The sequence below is a fragment of the Microcaecilia unicolor genome, chromosome 5, assembly GCF_901765095.1.
Source record: "Microcaecilia unicolor chromosome 5, aMicUni1.1, whole genome shotgun sequence".
In the NCBI taxonomy this organism is placed as follows: domain Eukaryota; kingdom Metazoa; phylum Chordata; class Amphibia; order Gymnophiona; family Siphonopidae; genus Microcaecilia; species Microcaecilia unicolor.
Window position 1 is genome coordinate 306,958,657 of NC_044035.1, and position 21,717 is coordinate 306,980,373.

The window sequence follows — 21,717 nt, forward strand, 5'->3', positions numbered from 1 at the left end:
TTTTCACTACCTATAGAATCTAACTTTCTTGGGGGGGGGAGGGGCAAGGTGACTGTGCAGCAGGGTGCGGTGGCAGGGGTCGGACAGCATGTTAATTTTTGTGTCCTTTTTTATCTCTACAAATATGGTAGACCTATACATACATACATTTTAATTTACAGTCACTTGTTGCTCCTCAGCCACTCTCTTTTAATCTTTTTCTCCCCCGACCCCGTCCATTCACTGCTTACGTACTCCTTAACCCTACGCTCTTATGCTTTCCCCAGAGCATACACACCAGTCTGCCCACGCGTCCCTGCACTTTAGTCCTCCAGTCGCCAGGAGGCGGAATTGAGCGAGTCCGCGAGATCTGCGCTTGCGCCCCGATTCTCCGTTCGCTCGGTGTTTCTCGTCGGACTGTTGCTCGGCAGTGTTTCTCTATGGTTCTCCGTCTCAGCACAACAGAGTGGCCTGTGCTCTCCGACTACTGCCCGAGAATGGGCAAGAAGCACAAAAAACACAAGTCCGATAAACACAGTTATGAGGGTGAGCGCGGAAAGGGAGCATCGCCTTTCTCAGGCCTCTTCCCCGTTTTCTGGCGTGAGCGCTGGAGTTGCATTAGCTTTCAGGCGCTCGGTTGGACTGTAAAGAGTTCAGTAGCCTGCACTGCCTTGTGGGTTTTCATCTGTATACGTTCTGATGTTGGTTTTTATAGGTCATAATGGGATCCTGTGGAGAAAGAAGCTTCCTGAGTCCGGGAGGGCCCTAGCCAGGGAACAGTTTTTGTTGTTGTTTTGTTTTGTAATCTTAGCCAGTGGAGTGGTGAGGTAGAGATTAGTCAGATCAACGGGTTGAGGACCAGGGACAAGTTACTAAACCCTCAACTGCCTTGGGTACAAAGTTAGGACATGCTTTACTGAAAGGCGCTATTGTATGCATGTATTACTGCAGGTCCTGCTTTACACAGCCGGACTCGTTAACAAGGTAGTACACTTTAGTCCATGGATTATAAACTGTCTCAGGGTTTGTGTTAAATGTGCTGGTCCCAAGATAGTTTTCCCACATCCCATCAGCTGGCTGTATCTTTTTCTGCTTTAGATAGGCTTTGGAGGCCCAGGACAAGTTGCTCTGTTTACACTCCTCTAATACCTGCGCTGAACTAAGAACAGAGAAGAATTACATTCAAGTACAACAGGTGTATACCTATTGTACTTGAATGTAATTCCTCTCAACTGAATGATGAGAGCTAAATCCTGTATATGCGTGTATGTATATATATATATATATATATATATATATCAATTGAAAGGTGAGAGCTAAATTCTGTATATGTGTGTGTATATATATACCGTATATATATATATATATAAATTGAAAGGTGAGAGCTAAATTCTGTATATATGTGTGTATATATATACCGTATATATATATATCAATTGAGAGCTAAATTCTGTATATATGTGTGTATATATATACCGTATATATATATATCTCAATTGAAAGGTGAGAGCTAAATTCTGTATATGTGTGTGTATGTATATGTATATATATATATACACACACACACACACCGAATAGCATATTTTACTATTCTGCCTAATGAAAAATATTATTCAGCTGAAAATACAAATAATGGGCATTGAGCTTTAACATAATAATAAAAGAAGCAATGTGAAATAGAGATTGTTTATTTCAGTAGGATTTAGCACGGTAGAGCCCTAGATTATTGGTTGATGAAATTTTAATGTGGACAAATGCAAGGTGATGCAGATTGGAAAGAATAATCCGAATCATAATTACCTGATGCTAGGATCCACCTTGGGAGCCAGCACTCAAGAAGAAGATCTGGGTATCGTTAGATAATATGCTGAAATATGCTCAGTGTTCGGCGGTGGCCAAAAAAGCAAATGGGATGCTAGGAATTATTAGGAAAGGGATGGTGAATAAGACCGAAAATACTATAATGCCTTTGTATCACCCCGTGGTGCATCTGCACCTTGAGTATTGTGTTCAGTTCTGGTCGCCGTATCTCAAAAAAGATATAGCAGAATTAGAAAAGGTTCAATGAAGAGCGACCAAAATGATAAAGGGGATGGAACTCGTCTTGTATTAGGAAAGGCTAAAGAGGTTAGGGCTATTCAGCTTGGAAAAGAGACTGAGGAGGAGAAATATGATTGAGGTCTACAAAATCCTGAGAGGTGTAGAATGAGTAAATCGATTTTTTTTACTCGTTCCAAAAGTACAAAGACTGTGGGATACTCGAAGAAGTTAACATTGAAATACTTTTAAAACAAATAGGAGGAAATATTTTTTCACTTAACAAATAGTGGCTGTGGAACTCTTTGCCAGAGGATGTGGTTACAGCGGTTAGTGTATGTGGGTTTTAAAAAAGTTTGAACAAATTCCTTGGGGAAAGGTCCATAGTCTGCTGTTGAGACAGACATGGGAAGCAACTGCTTGCCCTGGGATTTGTAGTATGGAGTGTTGCCATGATTTGGGTTTCTGCCAGGTACTTGTGACCTGGCTTGGCCACTGTTTGGAAAATAGGATACTGGTCTAGATGGACCATTAGTCTGACCCCAGTATGGCTACTCTTATATGTTCTTATTATGCAATATATAGGCAGTTTGAAGATGCCCCACCCTCAGCCCTCTTAAAAAAAAAAAAAAAAAAGAAAAGGTATTTCCAATATAGCTGGATTAAAGAGATAATGTGTTTGCCAAGGGACAACAGCATGTGTATGACATTTTGAAAAGTACACCTGTTACTTCTTGACCGAAATTAGCCTGCAGAAAAAAGTAGCTCAAAATGTGTTGCTACTTGTGACATGCGTACTTTAGACTGATTTTCAAAGAGAGAGCTGTTTGAAAAATTTATCAGCCCTGCCCCACCACGACAGATACCAGAAAGAAGAGACACCATGTTATTATATAGAATAGCTGGTTGTACCAATGCGTGTATGTTTGCTGTATTTCTTTTGTCGCCATTTTCAGAGTATATCGAAAAGCCTCTAAAATTGGTGCTGAAAGTGGGAGGAGGAGAAGTGAAGGAGTTCTCCACAGGGAGCTCAGGGCATGATTCCAACTTCTTTGAAGACAAATCAGAGCATGAAAAGCACAAAGACAAGAAGAAAAAGAAAAAAAGAAAAGGAGAGAAGCAGACTGCCAGTGAGGAAAAGGAAAAGAAAAAGAAAAAGGTCTGTTACATTGTATACCTTTATTAAGCACTTTACCAGGTATAGAAGCCTGCCTTTAAGTTATCTTGTTTTCAGCATCAGGCAGGTTTGGGGGCCCAAGGCAACTGCTCTTGTTCCCCCGTCCCCCAATCCATTTGTTTTATAATTTTGTTACGTGCTTTGTAAATAAGTAAGATTACTAGTCCATGTTAATTAAGTCAGTATTTTCCTACTTTTTCGTGTCATGGCATTGTTATCTCTTTCATCCCTCATCTCTTCCCCTTATTCTTTCTGTTTTAAAATGTATTTTCCCTTCCATTTTCTTTGTTTTCTCTATTTTTGAATCTCTGGCCTTCCTCCCCACATTTTTCTTTCACCACTTATACCTTACTCTCTGTTCCATCATCCATCATGTCGTCATCTCCATCTGTCCCTGAATTTGAATTTGATTTATTAATTTGATATATAGCTAAATTTGATGTACTCCTCCTTTCCTTTATCCATTTATGTTAGCGCATACCTTGTTGCAGACTCTGGAGTCAGTATTTTTTTCTTGCCCCAATCCCAATAGGTACTTTATTTTTCCGCAGTGTACAGCTCCTCTTCCTGTAGGAGTCAGCTTCACTATCTGCTGCTCTGCTCAGGAGTTGCTGCCGCTCCTGCGTAGCTGCTCTTCTCTTTAAGGAGGTGCAGCAGACTCTGACTACCTGCTTTTTTTTTTCTATAGCTTTTCTTTTGTGGGATGGGATTGGGACAGGTGTAGTCAGGCCCGAAACAAGCCAAGTCACGGAGAACGTGAGATAGCAGCCATCTGAGCAAATGAGTTGGCTTGCAGGTCCCAAAATCATGTGGTCATAGTAACACATCATTTATAATGGAATCAGGAAATTGTTGCAGGAGCAACTGCCACATGAGTAGTAAATGCATTGTGGGGGTATCATGTATAACAGCCACATAAGAGGGAACATGCCGAGTGGGAGCAGCAGCTCTGAGGAAAGCTATGCTGTGAAACCATTGATTGTGCTGGGCAGAGGGAATGAGAGTCCACTTCTGAGTGTAGCAGAGGCCCTAATGATCACTAGCAGTAAAGCGATGAGCTCTGTAACAGAGTGGACACCCGGGAGGGAGTGGAAAACATGAAAAAGGATCTGAGGAAGCTAGAAGAATGGTCTAAGGTTTGGCAATTAAAATTCAATGCGTAGAAATGCAAAGTGATGCACTTAGGGAATAGAAATCCAGGGGAGACGTATGTGTTAGGCGAGGAGAGTCTGATAGGTACGGGCGGAGAGCGGGATCTTGGGGTGATAGTATCTGAGGATTTGAAGGCAACGAAACAGTGTGACAAGGCGGTGGCCGTAGCTAGAAGGTTGTTAGGCTGTATAGAGAGAGGTGTGACCAGCAGAAGAAAGGGGGGTGTTGATGCCCCTGTATAAGTCATTGGTGAGGCCCCACCTGGAGTATTGTGTTCAGTTTTGGAGGCCGTATCTTGTTAAGGATGTAAAAAGAATTGAAGCGGTGCAAAGAAAAGCTACGAGAATGGTATGGGATTTGCGTTACAAGACGTATGAGGAGAGACTTGCTGAACTAAACATGTATACTCTGGAGGAAAGGAGAAACAGGGGTGATATGATACAGACGTTCAAATATTTGAAAGCTATTAATCCGCAAATGAACCTTTTCCGGAGATGGGAAGATGGTAGAACGAGAGGACATGAAATGAGATTGAAGGGGGGCAGACTCAAGAAAAACATCAGGAAGTATTTTTTCACAGAGAGAGTAGTGGATGCTTGGAATGCCCTCCCGTGGGAGGTGGTGGAAATGAAAACGGTAACGGAATTCAAACATGCGTGGGTTAAGCATAAAGGAATCCTGTGCCGAAGGAATGGATCCTCAGGAGCTTAGTCAAGATCGGGAGGCGGGGCTGGTGGTTGGGAGGCGGGGATAGTGCTGGGCAGACTTGTACGGTCTGTGCCTGAGCCGGTGGTGGGAAGCGGGACTGGTGGTTGGGAGGCGGGGATAGTGCTGGACAGACTTGTACGGTCTGTGCCAGAGCCGGTGGTTGGGAGGCAGGGCTGGTGGTTGGGAGATGAGGATAGTGCTGGGCAGACTTATACGGTCTGTTCCCTGAAGAGCACAGGTACAAATCAAAGTAGGGTATACACAAAAAGCAGCAAATATGAGTTATATTGTTGGGCAGACTGGATGGACCGTGGAGGTCTTTTTCTGCCATCATCTACTATGTTACTATGTGATAATTGCTTCCTCATGGCGCCCCTGCTTATATGTGATGTCACACTGGTTGGGAGATTTTCAGTGAGATTCTGACAACCAAAGTTTCAGCAGAACCTAACTGTCTAGTTTGTCAGCTGAAAATTTCCTAAATCTAGCTGGGTAAAATTAGACTGCTGTTGTGTGGCTGGGATTTCCCAGCTAAGTTTTAAGCCCACCCTTGATGTCCCTGAATCTGCCTCTTTTTTTTTAACGTGGCTGAGCTGGGCTACTTTTTGAATTTAAACAGTGAGATTTTGAAAAATAGAGGTTCAGCTTAACTCTAAAGTTTCTTAGATAACACCAGTGTTATGTCTCTATTTTACTCTGAACATTGGATCCTGGAACCGTGCTTCCCAACCTTTGTTTTAACTGTTTTTCCCACCACTCCCAAAAGTTGATTGTGTTAAAGTATGTTATCCAAATGTTTGCATAGCTGCAGACTGACTATCCTATGCTGGGTTTGCGCAATGGACCCATTGCATAATGCCTAAAACTTATTTTTTGACGCCTGAGCCACACTGAGGACCATCATTCAGGCCAGAAAGGAGAGTGCTTTAGATTTCTAAAGGTGGTTATTATGATTAAAGGCTAAGGGTGGCCATGAGTGAGAAATATGTTTTAGTTTTAGCATAAATTTGCCATTATGTTTGTTTGCCATATAGAAACACACAGACCAGGATTGATACATGGAAGAAACTAGTTCTAAGCTAAAATATCTGGACGTATAAGTCAGATGCCTATTGTAGGAAGCAGCATGTATATGTGTATGAACAATAATAACATGAGCTCTTGTATCCTGCTGTGCTGCTCCTCCTCCTCCTTAAGTGCTAATGATTTTTTTAAATCATGAGTTATCATTTTGTTTTTTATTTGAAGGATGAGAAAAAGAAGCGAGGACATGCTGAAACAGATTTCGAAAAAGAGCACAAAGTTCTGACCCCTATGAGAGTGGAACTGCCCCCCATAAAACTACTTTCTTCCTCTTTAGCAAAACCAGAAGGTAAGAACAAATCATATTCATTTTAAAACACTGGACAATGTTTTTCACGGGTAAGAAAAGCATCTCCCAACTTTTGTATTTATTGCAGGAAACAGAATCATTCTTACATTTGAAAAATAATTTCTACTTACCTTCTTCATGATAACCTGCTATGTTGACTTCTGTTTAATTTAAAAATATTTGACAGTGTTCTTAACTTTTTCTGAGGTACTATTATACAGTTTAATTAAGTACTAAGGAACTGTTCTTCTTAAAATGTTCTGTATTTTCTTCCTTCTACAGAAGAACAAACCCCCCTGCAAGAGGCTTTGAATCAACTAGTGAGACAGCTGCAGAGGTGAGAGCCCTTGTTTTCTATCTGGTGCAGTGTGTAATGGAAAGAAATATATCTAGATTCATCATTTGTTGTAGCTCACATGGAATGCATGAACTGTAGCTATTGTGAACACCAGACCTATGTGCAGGGATGCTTTTCAGGTGTGGGGGGTGGGGTGGTGAATTGGGGTGATTGCTTCAGATACTGCAAGTTGGGGGGACGTTTGTTATCTCAGTAGCCTTCTGATCCATAGAGGGCAGGGTTTGCAGCAGTATCTTCAGTCATTACGGACACCCAAGGTACAGTTGGGCCCTCTCTACAATTTTGAGTGGAAACTTGCTCTGACAGGTTCTCCCGCGTCCCACATACCTTCCTGCCCCTCCAGGGTTAACCTTGCCTGTGGTCACCTCTCAAGAACTGAGATCAAATATTTGTGATTGTAATTCATAGTAGGTTTCTGAAGAATTATAGTGTGAGGAGGGAGAAAAAATATCTTGTTTTTTCCTTTTCACTTATTTGTCTTTTGACTTTTTTTAAACTTATTTTGCTTTTAACCTTCACCTTTTTTTCCTCATTCTCTCTTTTTCTGCAGTCTTCCACCCAATAGGAGTGGCAGCTCTTTTATTAGGGTTTGGTGGCAGGCACCAAGTGCTGACCTTCAGGGGGTGATTTTATAAAGTAATTTTTGCACATATGTGGCAATATACGCTTACAAAATAGCGCCAGGCACATTGACATGAACTCATGTAATTTTACTGTAGGTGTTGCTGGGAGTGCAGGCTGAGTTTTCAAGTACACAACTTAATTCTAAAATGCGCTAATCTGTGCACATATGTACAAAATGTATGTGTGAGCATTTACACCTGCTCTTGAGCAAGTATAAATGTCCACACCTGCATTCATGACTTTTTGCTACCTAGTCTAGTATTTTATAAAAGCATGTAGGCACCTACGTGTCACCATAAAATAACACCTAAGCAGGCACCCAGTTAGTGTCTTAACTTAGGTGCCCTGGTGTAAAATTACTCTCTTCCTTAGCGTCCCTCTGGACCAGCCCAGAAAGATGACTGATGGTTGTGCACGCCTTCCAGCAGATGGAGACTGAGAACTCTGACTCGAGAGAGAGCCAATAAGAGCCCTGGCTAGTTAGAGTTAGATTTAGTATTCTCAGTCTCCAGCAGGTGGAAGATGGTGGGCCCTTCTTTCTGTTTTGTTTAAAAAATAAAGAAAAAAAGCGTTTCCTTCATTCTGTGAGGGAAGAAGGGGAAAGTCTACTTTTTAGGCTTTCTTTCTCTGTGCACCAGCATCTTGTTTAACTCAGAGGCTGAGACCCGCCTCAGGGGCATCACACTTGGGTGTCCGAGTCCCCCCTCTCCGCATCCTCCTATTGTGTTTTTTTTGTTTTTTTTTTTGTCATGCAAGAGCTGCTTTACTCGTGTGGTGAAACACAAGTCTCAGCCTCTTTGGGGTAAGATTGTTTGCAGGCCTGAGAGAGACAGCCACATTATAAACAAAGGAAAAAAACTGAGACACGAATGAGTGGAGCAACTCTATTTCAGCCTTCACTGTGGTTCAGTGAGTTGCTTGTCTCTTCTGCTCTGCGTGCTTGGTGGTGGTTTTCTTTCTCTGTTCCTCTCAGGGAGCTTGTTAAAATTTTTTTTTTTTTTTTTTTAAAGCATTAGAGCCCAAGCTAGGGCTCAGAAGCTCTGATGCTGTGCTGTGTGTCAGTGGCAGGGACTCACTGCTGCCACCAGGGTGTGTAAGTATTGTACTGCAGCAGAGCTACCACCCATTTTAGTGTCGTCGGATACTGTGTTGGCTTCTTCCTCCGCATTTGAGGCTCAGCTAGACTTGGGCCCATAAAACGCAGGCTACCGTTTTGGCAGGAAACTCCACCATTTTGGAACAGCAGTCTGTCTTTGGGGAGCGGCCTGTTTTAGTTCCTATGCACTTGTCTGAGCCTTCTGCTTTGTCCATGGCTGAGCAAACAGCAGTTCCTGAGGGAGGTTTCCCTCCTGAATTTGTTCTTCAGATGTATCAGGCTTTTTTCTTGAATAAAACTAGTCCTGTTTCAGCAGCTCCTTCTGTGATATCAGACAAGCTTTTTGTCCACTCTTAAGAGGCCTAGAGTGTCCTGGGATCTGGAAGAGAATCCTATTTCAGACACAGATCCAGAGATGCTCTCTCTTGACGCTCCCCTTTCTGAAGACCCTAGTACTGCAGATCCAAGCACAGAGACGCTGCTTCCTGGGGAGATCCCTCCATGGTATGAATTTTTCATAAGGAAGATTTGCAAGAACTCATTTCTTTAGTTTGTTCTACCCTGCATTTTGAGGAAGAATCCACAGTCAAGGTAGGACGTAAGGTGGATCCTCTGTTAAAGGGTATTAGAAGGTCTGGCAAGACATTTCCTATGCAACAAGATATTAGCGATATCATCCAGGCACATTCCATTCCAGCTCTCTCGTTCCATGATTCGTCTCTGTGTGGTTCCTGATAAGGACAATTCTCCGAGGACAAGCAGGCTGCTTGTTCTCACGACTGGGGTGACGTCCGCGGCAGCCCCCACCAACCGGAAAAGGCTTCGCGGGACGGTCGGCACGCAGGGCACGCCCACCGCGCATGCGCGGCCGTCTTCCCGCCCGTGCGCGACCGCTCCCGCCAGTTCCTTTTTTTCCGCGTCTGGAGAGAGTTGTGCTTTGCCGCTCTCTCTGTTTTCAGCCGCCGGATTTTCGATCGCGTTTACGCGGATCGTTGCTTTTTCTCTTAGTTTTTTGTTACCGCCGGTTTCTTTTTCAAAAAAAAAAAAAAAAAAAAACCTGAGCGTGTGGAGCACGCGCTCCCTTTTTTCCCTCGTTTCCAGCGGGGACGCCGCGTTGCGGCCTAGTGGCCGCACGGTCATTTTCTTTTTTCGAGGTGTGATTTCAGCCACCATTGACGACTTTGACTTTGCCGACGCGATTTTTCCATCGATGTCCTCGAAGGTCCCGAGTGGATTTAAAAAGTGTGGTCGCTGCGGCCGGCCGATCTCGCAGACCGACACCCACGCTTGGTGCCTCCAGTGCCTCGGGCCGGAGCACAATATCAAGTCGTGTTCCCTGTGTCTCGGTCTCCGGAAACGGACTCAGGTTGCGAGGCAAGTTCTGCGGGACCGTCTTTTTGGAACTTGCGCCGGCCCCTCGACGTCGACCTCGACGGCATCGGTATCGACGCCCGGTCCTTCGGTACCGGTATCGATGCCCGAGACATCGGCACCGATGGCATCGACCCCAGGAGAACAGGTCCCGTCGGCCCGCCGGTCCGCCGGCGAGGGTAGAGGTGAGCGGCCGCGTGGGCAGTCGGCCCTGGTCACTCCCTCAGCCCGTGGCCCACGGGACCGAACCCTGTCTGACCCGGCTCCTCGGGACCGAGGGGGATCGTCCTCCTCCTCCTCCATACCTCCCGGCGCCGGTGACGCGCATCGAAAGAAAAACAAGAAGCGTCGTCACCGGTCGCCCTCGGTGCATCCGGACATCGGAGAGGAGGCGACGCCGAAGCGTCATCGTCGAGAGGAGAGGTCCCCGTCGGTTGTGGAGGTACCGACGCGTCAGGGTTCCGGCACCTCGGTGCCGTCTCCTGGCCCCCATCAGCTTCTGGCACCGACGCCCTTACCGGCCCCACCGCCTTTCCCGGCAACGGGCCTGGACGAGTGCCTCAGAGCCATCCTTCCGGGGATCCTGGAAGGGCTGATGCGCCAGGCTGTGCCGGCGCCGGGGGTGCTTGCGCCCTCGGCGCCGATGTCTGTGGCGCCGGCGAGCTCTAGCCCGGCGCCGGGGCCGTCGACACCGCCGCCGCTTGCGGCGCCGGTCTCGACCGCCACACAGGTGGAGTCCCCGTCGACGTCGATGGAGGGAGCTCCGTCCCCGCCGGCGCGGGAGTCCACCGCTCGACGACACCGAGACCTCGGTGCCTCGACGTCGAGCCGGGCCTGGTTCAGGACTCAGCTACACGAGCTTATGTCCGATACCGAGGATGAGGCCTCGTGGGGGGAAGAAGAGGACCCTAGATATTTCTCCTCAGAGGAGTCTACAGGCCTTCCCTCGGACCCCACGCCTTCACCGGAGAGGAAGCTCTCACCTCCTGAGAGTCTCTCCTTTGCCTCCTTTGTGCGGGATATGTCTATTAGCATTCCCTTTCACGTGGTCTCTGTGGAAGAGCCGAGGGCCGAGATGCTCGAGGTCCTCGACTATCCATCACCACCTAGAGAGTCCTCCACGGTACCGCTGCACAATGTCCTCAAGGAGACACTGCTTCTGAACTGGGTGCGACCGTTAACTAACCCCACCATTCCCAAGAAAGCAGAGTCCCAGTACAGGATCCACTCTGACCCAGAGTTAATGCGGCCCCAATTGCCCCATGACTCGGCGGTCGTGGATTCTGCTCTCAAGAGGGCACGGAGTTCGAGGGATACCGCCTCGGCGCCCCCGGGGCGGGAGTCTCGCACTCTGGACTCGTTTGGGAGGAAGGCCTACCAATCCTCCATGCTCGTGACCCGCATCCAGTCATACCTGCTCTATATGAGCATCCACATGCGGACTAATGTGCAACAACTGGCGGACCTGGTCGATAAGCTCCCGCCGAAGCAGTCCAGGCCTTATCAGGAGGTGGTCAGGCAGCTGAAGGCGTGCAGAAAGTTCCTGTCCAGGGGTATCTATGACACCTGTGACGTGGCATCTCGTGCTGCGGCCCAAGGTATAGTGATGCGCAGGCTCTCATGGCTGCGTGCCTCTGACCTGGACAACCGCACCCAGCAGAGACTGGCCGACGTCCCTTGCCGGGGGGATAACATTTTTGGTGAGAAGGTCGAGCAGATGGTGGACCAACTGCATCAGCGGGAAACCGCTCTCGACAAGCTCTCCCACCGGGCGCCTTCAGCATCCACCTCAGTAGGTGGACGTTTTTCCCGGGCCCGGCAGGCTGCACCCTATTCTTTTGCAAAGCGTAGGTACAACCAGCCGGCCCGAAGGCCTCGTCAGGCACAGGGACAGCCCCAGTGCGCTCGTTCCCGTCAACAGCGTGCGCCTAAGCAGCCCCCTGCGCCTCCACAGCAAAAGCCGGGGACGGGCTTTTGACTGGATCCATGGGAACATAGCCGCCCTCAAAGTGTCCGTACCGGACGATCTGCCGGTCGGAGGGAGGTTAAAATTTTTTCACCAAAGGTGGCCTCTCATAACCTCCGACCAGTGGGTTCTCCAAATAGTGCGGTGCGGATACGCCCTGAATTTGGCCTCCCTGCCACCAAATTGTCCTCCGGGAGCTCAATCCTTCAGCTCCCATCACAAGCAGGTACTTGCAGAGGAACTCTCCGCCCTTCTCAGCGCCAATGCGGTCGAGCCCGTACCACCCGGGCAGGAAGGGCAGGGATTCTATTCCAGGTACTTCCTTGTGGAAAAGAAAACAGAGGGGATGCGTCCCATCCTAGACCTGAGAGGCCTGAACAAATTCCTGGTCAAAGAAAAGTTCAGGATGCTTTCCTTGGGCACCCTTCTGCCAATGATTCAGAAAAACGATTGGCTATGTTCCCTGGATTTAAAGGACGCATATACTCACATACCGATACTGCCAGCTCACAGACAGTATCTCAGATTCCGCCTGGCCGCACGGCACTTTCAGTATTGTGTGCTGCCCTTTGGGCTCGCCTCTGCCCCTCGAGTGTTTACCAAGTGCCTCGTGGTGGTGGCGGCCTACCTACGCAAGCTGGGAGTGCACGTGTTCCCATATCTCGACGATTGGCTGGTCAAGAACACCTCGGAGGCGGGAGCCCTCCGGTCTATGCAGTGCACTACTCGACTCCTGGAGCTGCTGGGGTTTGTGATAAATTACCCAAAGTCCCATCTCCAGCCAACGCAGTCTCTGGAATTCATAGGAGCTCTGCTGAATACTCAGACGGCTCAGGCCTTCCTTCCCGAAGCGAGGGCCAACAACCTCCTGTCCCTGGCTTCGCAGACCAGAGCGTTTCAGCAGGTCACAGCTCGGCAGATGTTGAGACTTCTGGGTCATATGGCCTCCACAGTTCATGTGACTCCCATGGCTCGTCTTCACATGAGATCTGCTCAATGGACCCTAGCTTCCCAGTGGTTCCAAGCCACCGGGAATCTAGAAGATGTCATCCGCCTCTCCACCAGTTGCCGCACTTCACTGCTCTGGTGGACCATCCGGACTAATTTGACCCTGGGACGCCCATTCCAAATTCCACAGCCCACGAAAGTGCTGACGACGGATGCATCTCGCCTGGGGTGGGGAGCTCATGACGATGGGCTTCACACCCAGGGTCTGTGGTCCCTCCAGAAAAAGGATCTGCAGATCAACCTCCTGGAGCTCCGAGCGATCTGGAACGCACTGAAGGCTTTCAGAGATCGGCTGTCCTACCAAATTATCCAAATTCGGACAGACAATCAGGTTGCAATGTATTACGTCAACAAGCAGGGGGGCACCGGATCTCGCCCCCTGTGTCAGGAAGCCGCCGGGATGTGGAATTGGGCCTGCCGGTTCGGCATGCTTCTCCAAGCCACATACCTGGCAGGCGTAAACAACAGTCTGGCCGACAGACTGAGCAGAGTCATGCAACCGCACGAGTGGTCGCTTCATTCCAGAATGGTACGCAAGATCTTCCGAGAGTGGGGCACCCCCTCGGTGGACCTTTTCGCCTCTCAGACCAACCACAAGCTGCCTCTGTTCTGTTCCAGGCTTCAGGCACACGGCAGACTAGCGTCGGATGCCTTTCTCCTTCATTGGGGGACCGGCCTCCTGTATGCTTATCCTCCCATACCTTTGGTGGGGAAGACCTTACTGAAGCTCAAGCAAGACCGCGGCACCATGATTCTGGTGGCGCCCTTTTGGCCCCGTCAGATCTGGTTCCCTCTTCTTCTGGAGTTGTCCTCCGAAGAACCGTGGAGATTGGAGTGTTTTCCGACTCTCATCTCGCAGAACGACGGAGCGTTGCTGCACCCCAACCTTCAATCCCTGGCTCTCACGGCCTGGATGTTGAGGGCGTAGACTTCGCTGCGTTGGGTCTGTCTGAGGGTGTCTCCCGTGTCTTGCTTGCCTCTAGGAAGGATTCCACTAAAAAGAGTTACTTTTTCAAGTGGAGGAGGTTTGTCGTTTGGTGTGAGAGCAAGGCCCTAGAACCTCGTTCTTGTCCTGCACAGAACCTGCTTGAATACCTTCTGCACTTATCAGAGTCTGGTCTCAAGACCAACTCAGTAAGGAATCACCTTAGTGCGATTAGTGCTTACCATTATCGTGTGGAAGGTAAAGCCATCTCTGGAGAGCCCTTAGTAGTTCGATTCATGAGAGGCTTGCTCTTGTCAAAGCCCCCTATCAAGACCCCCACAGTGTCATGGGATCTCAACGTCGTCCTCACCCAGCTGATGAAACCTCCTTTTGAGCCACTGAATACCTGCCATCTGAAGTACTTGACCTGGAAGGTCATTTTCTTGGTGGCAGTTACTTCAGCTCGTAGGGTCAGTGAGCTTCAAGCCCTAGTAGCTCACGCTCCATATACCAAATTTCATCATAACAGAGTAGTGCTCCGCACCCACCCAAAGTTCCTGCCGAAGGTGGTGTCGGAGTTCCATCTTAACCAGTCAATTGTCTTGCCAACATTCTTCCCCAGGCCGCATACCCGCCCTGCTGAACGTCAGTTGCACACATTGGACTGCAAGAGAGCATTGGCCTTCTACTTGGAGCGGACACAGCCCCACAGACAGTCCGCCCAATTGTTTATTTCTTTCGACCCTAACAGGCTAGGGGTCGCTGTCGGGAAACGCACCATCTCCAATTGGCTAGCAGATTGCATTTCCTTCACTTACGCCCAGGCTGGGCTGACTCTTGAGGGTCATGTCACGGCTCATAGTGTCAGAGCCATGGCAGCGTCGGTGGCCCACTTGAAGTCAGCCACTATTGAAGAGATTTGCAAGGCTGCAACGTGGTCATCTGTCCACACATTCACATCACATTACTGCCTCCAGCAGGATACCCGATGCGACAGTCGGTTCGGGCAGTCGGTGCTGCAGAATCTGTTTGGGGTGTAAATCCAACTCCACCCTCCAGGACCCGAATTTATTCTGGTCAGGCTGCACTCTCAGTTAGTTGTTCTTCGTAGGTCAATTTTCTGTTGTACCCTCGCCGTTGCGAGGTTCAATTGACCTGGGTTCTTGTTTTGAGTGAGCCTGAGAGCTAGGGATACCCCAGTCGTGAGAACAAGCAGCCTGCTTGTCCTCGGAGAAAGTGAATGATACATACCTGTAGCAGGTGTTCTCCGAGGACAGCAGGCTGATTGTTCTCACCTACCCTCCCTCCTCCCCTTTGGAGTTGTGTTTCATATTTTATTGCTTGTCATTCAACTGGCGGGAGCGGTCGCGCACGGGCGGGAAGACGGCCGCGCATGCGCGGTGGGCGTGCCCTGCGTGCCGACCGTCCCGCGAAGCCTTTTCCGGTTGGTGGGGGCTGCCGCGGACGTCACCCCAGTCGTGAGAACAATCAGCCTGCTGTCCTCGGAGAACACCTGCTACAGGTATGTATCATTCACTATCTTTCCTCAGGCCTCCTGTGGTGGATGCAGTTGTTTAGGTAGTTACCAAGAGAAATACTGTGCCTGTGGATGGGGGCATGGCTTTTAAGGATGTTCGAGGTAGGCGTATGGAGTTTCTTTTAAAAAATAGGTTTGATCTCTCTGCTCTGGCAGTTCAGGCAGCCATTTGTGGTTCCTTGGTGTCCAGGGCATATTTTCGAGTTTTGGATAGGACTTCTGATGACTTGGCCTCTATAGAGGCCGAAGTGGCTAAGATTGAGATGGCTTCTGCTTTTTTGGCTGATACCTTATATGATTTGCTCAGAGCTTCTTTTAAGTCTGTGGCCTTAGGTGTGGTCGCACGTCATTCGCTTTGGCTTCGAGGTGATACAGCTTCTAACTCAAGTTTCCCTTTCGAGGCTCTTTTTTGTTTGGAGAGGAGTTGGACAAGTTGAGTAGAAGTCTAGGAGACATCAAGGTTCCTCGACTCCCAGAGGATCGTCCTCAGTCGGCTAGTCAAGGTCTTACAGTGCTGTGTACATCTAGTAGCGCTATAGAAATGATTAGTAGTAGTAGTAGTCTTGCTAGTCAAAACCGTGGGCAGGATTTTTGTTGGTTCAGAACAGACAGAGGGGCTACTACTCGGAGGTCTCGGTTTTTTCAGAGGTTCCAGTCCTTTTGTAATGCCCGGCATGGAGGAAGTAAAGAGCCAGGTTCTTCCTTCCAGTCTTCAGCCCGTCCATCCCAATGACAGTTCTTGGGTCCACCCTCTAATTCCTGTGGGAGCTCGCTTAACACAGTTCTGTTGGAGGTGGGCCCAGATTACCTCCGATCAGTGGGTTCTCGAGGTTATTCACAATAGGTAAGCCTTAGAGTTTGCATGGCATCTGCCGGATGCTTTCCTGGAGTCTCCCTGTCATTCTCATCTCAAGGCAGGCGCAGTCAGGGATATTCTAGGAAGGCTTTTTGACTTGTAAGCTGTCTGTCCGGTTCCTCCCTCAGAGATCAGACAGGGACGTTATTCCATTTACTTTGTCGTCCCAAAGAAAGCGGGTTCCTTCCATCCGATTTTGGATCTCAAAGCGGTCCGTCGGTCTGTCAGGGTCTCCAGTTTTCTTATAGAAACCCTTCACTCAGTCATAGTGGCTGTCCGAACTGGAGAAATTTTGATCGCATTAGACTTGACAGAGGCCTATCTGCATATTCCAATTCGTCCAGTCCACTAGCGTTTTCTTCGCTTTGCAGTTTTGGGCAAGCAGCATCAGTTTCGTGCTCTCCCCTTTGGACTCGCTACAACTCCTCATACCTTCACTTCACGAAGGTTATAATAGTAGTGGCGGCGGCTCTCAGGAAAGAAGACATTTTAGTGCATCCATAACTGGATGATTGACTAATCGGATCAGTGTCGTATCAGGAGAGTCTACAGGTCACGGCTCTTGTAGTCCTGTTTCTTCATTCCCTCGGCCAGTGGTGAACTTCCTCAAGAGTCGCTTGATTCTGTCTCAGACAATCGAGTATCTTGGGGTGTCCTTCCATTATGCTTCAGGGTTGAGTGTTTCTTCCACAGAACAGAATTCTCAAGCTTCATGATCAGATTTGTACTCTGGACACCGGTGCCGTGTGCGAGGGATTATCTTCAGGTTTCTACAGACAGACACCCTGAATGTCAGGTTGTCACTCAGAGATTGAGAGTGAGGCAGTCTCCATTGGTGGCTTTGGATGGCCAATCTAACCAGAGTAGTTCCTCTGGATCCACCTTAGTGGATAATAGTCACAACCGATGCCAGTCTCGGGCTGGGGAGCTCTCTGTCTTGGTCGCATTCTGTAATGGCTGTGATCATGGCAGGAAGCGTGCTGTCCGATCAATCTCTTGGAAACCAGAGCTATTCGCTTGGCACTAGAGGCATTTGTCTCTCCTCAAAGGCAAACCAGTGCACATCCTCTCGGATACTGCCACAGCGGTAGCTTATGTCAGTCACCAAGGAGGAAGAACAAGAGCCGGCATTTCTCATGGTTTGGGCGGAAAATCATCTGTCTGCTCTGTCGGTGGCTCATGTAGCAGCAGCAAGAAATGTTCAGGTGGACTTCCTCAGTCATCACGCTCTAGACCCAGGAGAATGGATGCTGAGTGTGTTTGCATTTCAAACTGTAGTCGATCGCTGGGGGAGCTTCCGGTCATGAATTTTATTGCGACCGCACTCAATTCCAAAGTACCTTGTTTCTTCAGTCAGAGGAAGGATTGCAAGGTGGAGGGCATAGATGCTCTTCTTCAGCCTTGGCCAGCAGACCTTCTTTACGTGTTCCCTCCATGGCCTATTCTATGACATCCAGTTCAGAGGATCGAGGCGCATACAGGACTTGTGTTTTGTAGCTCTGGATTGGCCTTGCAGGCCTTGGTATGCTGATCTGGTGCGTCTTCTCTTGGATGATCCTCTGAAACTTCCACAGTCTCTAGGTCTCCTGATCCAGATCTGGCTCAATTTTGTCTTACAGCTTGGCTTTTGAAAGGGCGCAGCTCAAGAAGAAAGGATACTCAGCAAATGTGATTCTAACAGTGCTTCATTCATGGTGTTGGTCAACTTCTCTGAATTATGTTTGAACTTGACGCATTTTCGAGGCCTGCTTGTCTGAACGGGCTGTTTCTCTAGTTTGGGCTTCCGTTGCACAGGTCTTGGATTTTTTGCAGGCTGGGTTTGATAAAGGATTGGTGCTGTCTTCTCTTAAGGTACAGCTTGCAGCGTTGGCTTGTTTTCACTGGCGAATCAAAAGGGAAATCTCTGACTAGTCACCTGGACGGCGTGCGTTTTTTGCAGGGGTCCGCTCTGATCCATCCTCCTCCTAGATCGTTTTTTCCTGTTTGGGTTCTCAATTTGGTTCTCTCGGTTCTTACTAAGCCTCCCTTTGAACCCTTGTCGGATTGTGCACTCAAAGATTTAACTCTCAAGATGATGTTTTTGGTAGTGATTGCCTCAGCTAGGCATGTATCGGAGTTGAAGGCGCTGTCCTCTTCAAGTTTTCTAAAGACCGGGTCATTTTACGTCTAGTACCTTCTTTTCTTCTTAAGGTATTGTCCAGATTTCATTTGAACCAGGCTCTTGTTTTGCCAGTGCTAGCCTCTTCCTCTGGATCAGAGGATCGATGCAAGAAGAGTGCTCAAGCATTTTTTGCAGACTACGGAGGAATTTGGATGATTGGATCATTTTTTTCTGTTTCTTAGGGGTTCCCGCAAAGGCTTGGAGGCATCTAAACCCACCATATCTAGATGGCTTAAGGAAATTATTGCTTCCAACTTATCTTTTTTCAGGTAAGCCTGTTCCAGAAGGCATGAAAGTGCACTGTTCCAGAGGTCAGGCTGCTTAGTGGGCAGAGCGTTTCTTGGTTCTTCCTTTGGACATCTGCAAAGCAGAAATGTGTTCTTCTTTGTATTCTTTTTCTAAGCATTACAGGCTTGATGTTCAGTGTTGTCAGGACACGGTGTTTGGCGTGAGTGTGCTTACAGCGGGGTTATTAGGGTTTCTCCCTTGAATGCACTTTCTCTGTTACTTCCCATCAATCATTTTTGTGGGCCGGTCCGGAGGGACGCTAAGGAAGGAGAAATTAGGTCTTACCTGCTCATTTGTTTTCCTTTAGTCCCTCTAGATCAGCCCAGAACCCTCCCTCTGCTATGGTGTTCTGTGAATTTAGTTTTCTGTTCTTTCAGTTCAGCACAGAGCTGCTTTGTCCGTTTGTGTTTTTTATCTACAGTTCAGAAAAAAAAAATTAGAGACAATTTTCAATTTATGCTTTTGCCTCATACATGTGTGTATGTGTCCCATAGGTGACTGTTCCAGTTTCCTGGTTGCACAGATTCTTGCTTTTTCTTTTTCTTCTCCTGCTTTTTTAAAATAATACTGAATCTAACTCTACCTAGCCAGGGCTCTTATTGGCTCTCTCGAGAGTCAGAGTTCTCAGTCACCACCTGCTGGAAGGCATGCACAACCCATCAGTCATTTTTCTGGGCCAGTCTGGAAGGACTAAAGGAAAGCAAAGACATAATTTCTCCTTAAAGTGCATGAGGAACCCAGGGCCTAGATTCCCCCCCCCCCCCACCCCCCCCCCCCCCCCCCACCCCTTTTCCTGGAATAGCATATGCTTACTTCATGTGGTCTACAACAGGTGTGTCAAATGTGTGGATGTAAGTGGAGTCTTTTTCTTTCTATATTAGAAGGGAAAGTTACATCTTATGTTGTTAGAGGCTCGTGATGCCTTTTGGAGAAAAGGAAGAAACAGTTTTGAATGGCTTGGGGACCTTATATACAAGAACTTCCCTGAAAGTGAGGGAGCCCATTATTAAACGTTTTATCCTTATAGTGATATATTCTAGATCATCCACATATGTTTTTGGGAAGCTGGAAGAGTGGGAAGGATGTTGGGTTGATGGAGGGTGGTTAGTTCCTTGATAAGAATGCAGGAGGCTATATGAATTAAAGGACTTTGCAAGAGGCCTTATCTTGTGCATGCCTTGTTTAGGGGAAGGAAGGAAGGAGTGGAAAAATTGATACCTCAAATGGTGCATTTATTGAAAATATATTCTCTTACTATTGTTTACAGCTGTTGATTTTCTGTATTTGCATTTTGTAGTATCCTATTTGCAATAAATAGATTTAAACATACAAGGGAAAAATGTGACTGTGCTTGGGAACAAAGAGAAGCAAAAGAAGGACAAATCTCCACGGGTCAGGAAGCAGAAGCCCAAAAAACAGCAGAGATGACCAGAGACCAGTGCAAAGCAGTCTCTTAAAAAATCTTTAATTGACAACAGCATAAACACACTTGGAGAAATACACAATTCTAAGGGACTTGACATGGGCCGTGTTTTGGCTATAGTGCCTGCATCAGAAGTCCGCAGTACATAAGTCTGAGCCAAAACAAAAGTTGAAATTAAAATCAAATAAATATGGGAAATGGGACTTGATGTACCGTCTGAGGATTTTGCAACTACATTTAAAGCAGTTTGCATATATTCAGGTACTTATTTTGTACCGGGGCAATGGAGGGTTAAGTGACTTGCCCAGAGTCACAAGGAGCTGCAGTGGGAATCGAACTCAGTTTCCCAGGATCAAAGTCCACTGCACTAACCACTGGGCTACTCCTCCACATATCACTAAAAAAGTATTTAAAAAATATGAAATATATATATAAAAGATTGACATGTATAAATATGAATGTAAGTATCATTAGAAAAAAGACCAAGCTAGAATATTATTTAAAGCCAATATAAATAAAATATTGAGAAAGTGAATAAACACATGGATGAATGTATGTAAATGTAAGAGAAAACATACCCAAAGGTGCATACATCAAGTGCAGAAAGTGTTGTGTATAACTCACAAAGCATAGCAACCAACCTGTGTGAGAAGCAAAATGGGAAGAAACCATGACAGTAAGATGCAGGTTTCCATTTACAAAAATACACAAATATATAAATGAAATAAGTGCGTATGAAGCAAGGGGCAGACAGCCAATGTAACAGTGTATAATATAGGAATGAATTTACCTTGAAGGAGGGAAGAAAAAAATATATAACATGCATATAGAACAAATCGGCTTTTTTGGCAGCACTTTGGTTGATGTCTGAGAAAATAGGGAAAAATGTGGAACTTGTCATGATTGGTGTTGAAACATTCACAAATTATGGATTTACATAGGGGAACTTAAAAAGCGCTTTCCCCTTGATGATAAAACATAGTAAGTGGCAGCAGATAAAGACCCGAAAGGTCCATCCAGTCTGCCCAACAGTCACGTTCATTGTCAATTCAAGTTTAAAATTAACAATGTGAAATTATATACTTGATAATGGTCTTTCTTTGGTGTTTCTGAGACATAGACCGTAGAAGTCCGCCCGCCTCTGTCCTTATGTTTCAAATACTGGAGTAGCCGTCAAAGCCCACTCCAGCCTATCCAGATCTGTCATGTCATTTGCGGGACAGAGACCATAAAAGTCTATCTGGCACTGTCCTCACATTCCAAATTACTGGAGTCTCCGTCGAAGCCCTCTGCAGCCCATCCTAAACTGGATTGCTTTATGCGGGACATAGACCATACAAGCCAGCCCAACACCGGCCTTAGTTTTTACTGCCAAAGTTGCCATCTAAGCACCACTTAACATACCATTCATTTTCTAATTTGAGATCCCCTGTGTTCATCCCATATCTTTTTGAATTCCGCCACCGTTTTTTTTCTCCACCACCTGCCTCGGGAGGACATTCCAGGCAACAACCACCCTCTCCGCTCATTTGGTGATTGGGTGTGTGAAAACGGATAAAGTTAATGCATGTCTGCAGACAGAGCAAGAGCCACACTGGGAATGACTTGTGTGTATGATCTCTTCTGTAGTGGGTTCTGGTAGCAGAGAGGGTACCAGTTTCTCTTTTAAATTCTTATTG

General features: G+C 47.2%; 1 protein-coding gene across 1 annotated transcript in view; it reads left to right on the plus strand.

Annotated features, from left to right (window-relative positions):
- Positions 1–342: 342 nt before the first annotated feature.
- Positions 343–21,717, plus strand: part of BRD7 (bromodomain containing 7) — a 113,775-nt gene continuing 92,400 nt past the window's right edge. Inside the window, 4 exon segments of the mRNA XM_030204348.1 lie at positions 343–525; positions 2,973–3,175; positions 6,302–6,425; positions 6,708–6,762. Of these exon segments, the coding sequence (XP_030060208.1) occupies positions 420–525; positions 2,973–3,175; positions 6,302–6,425; positions 6,708–6,762 (488 nt within the window). The 5' untranslated portion in view covers positions 343–419.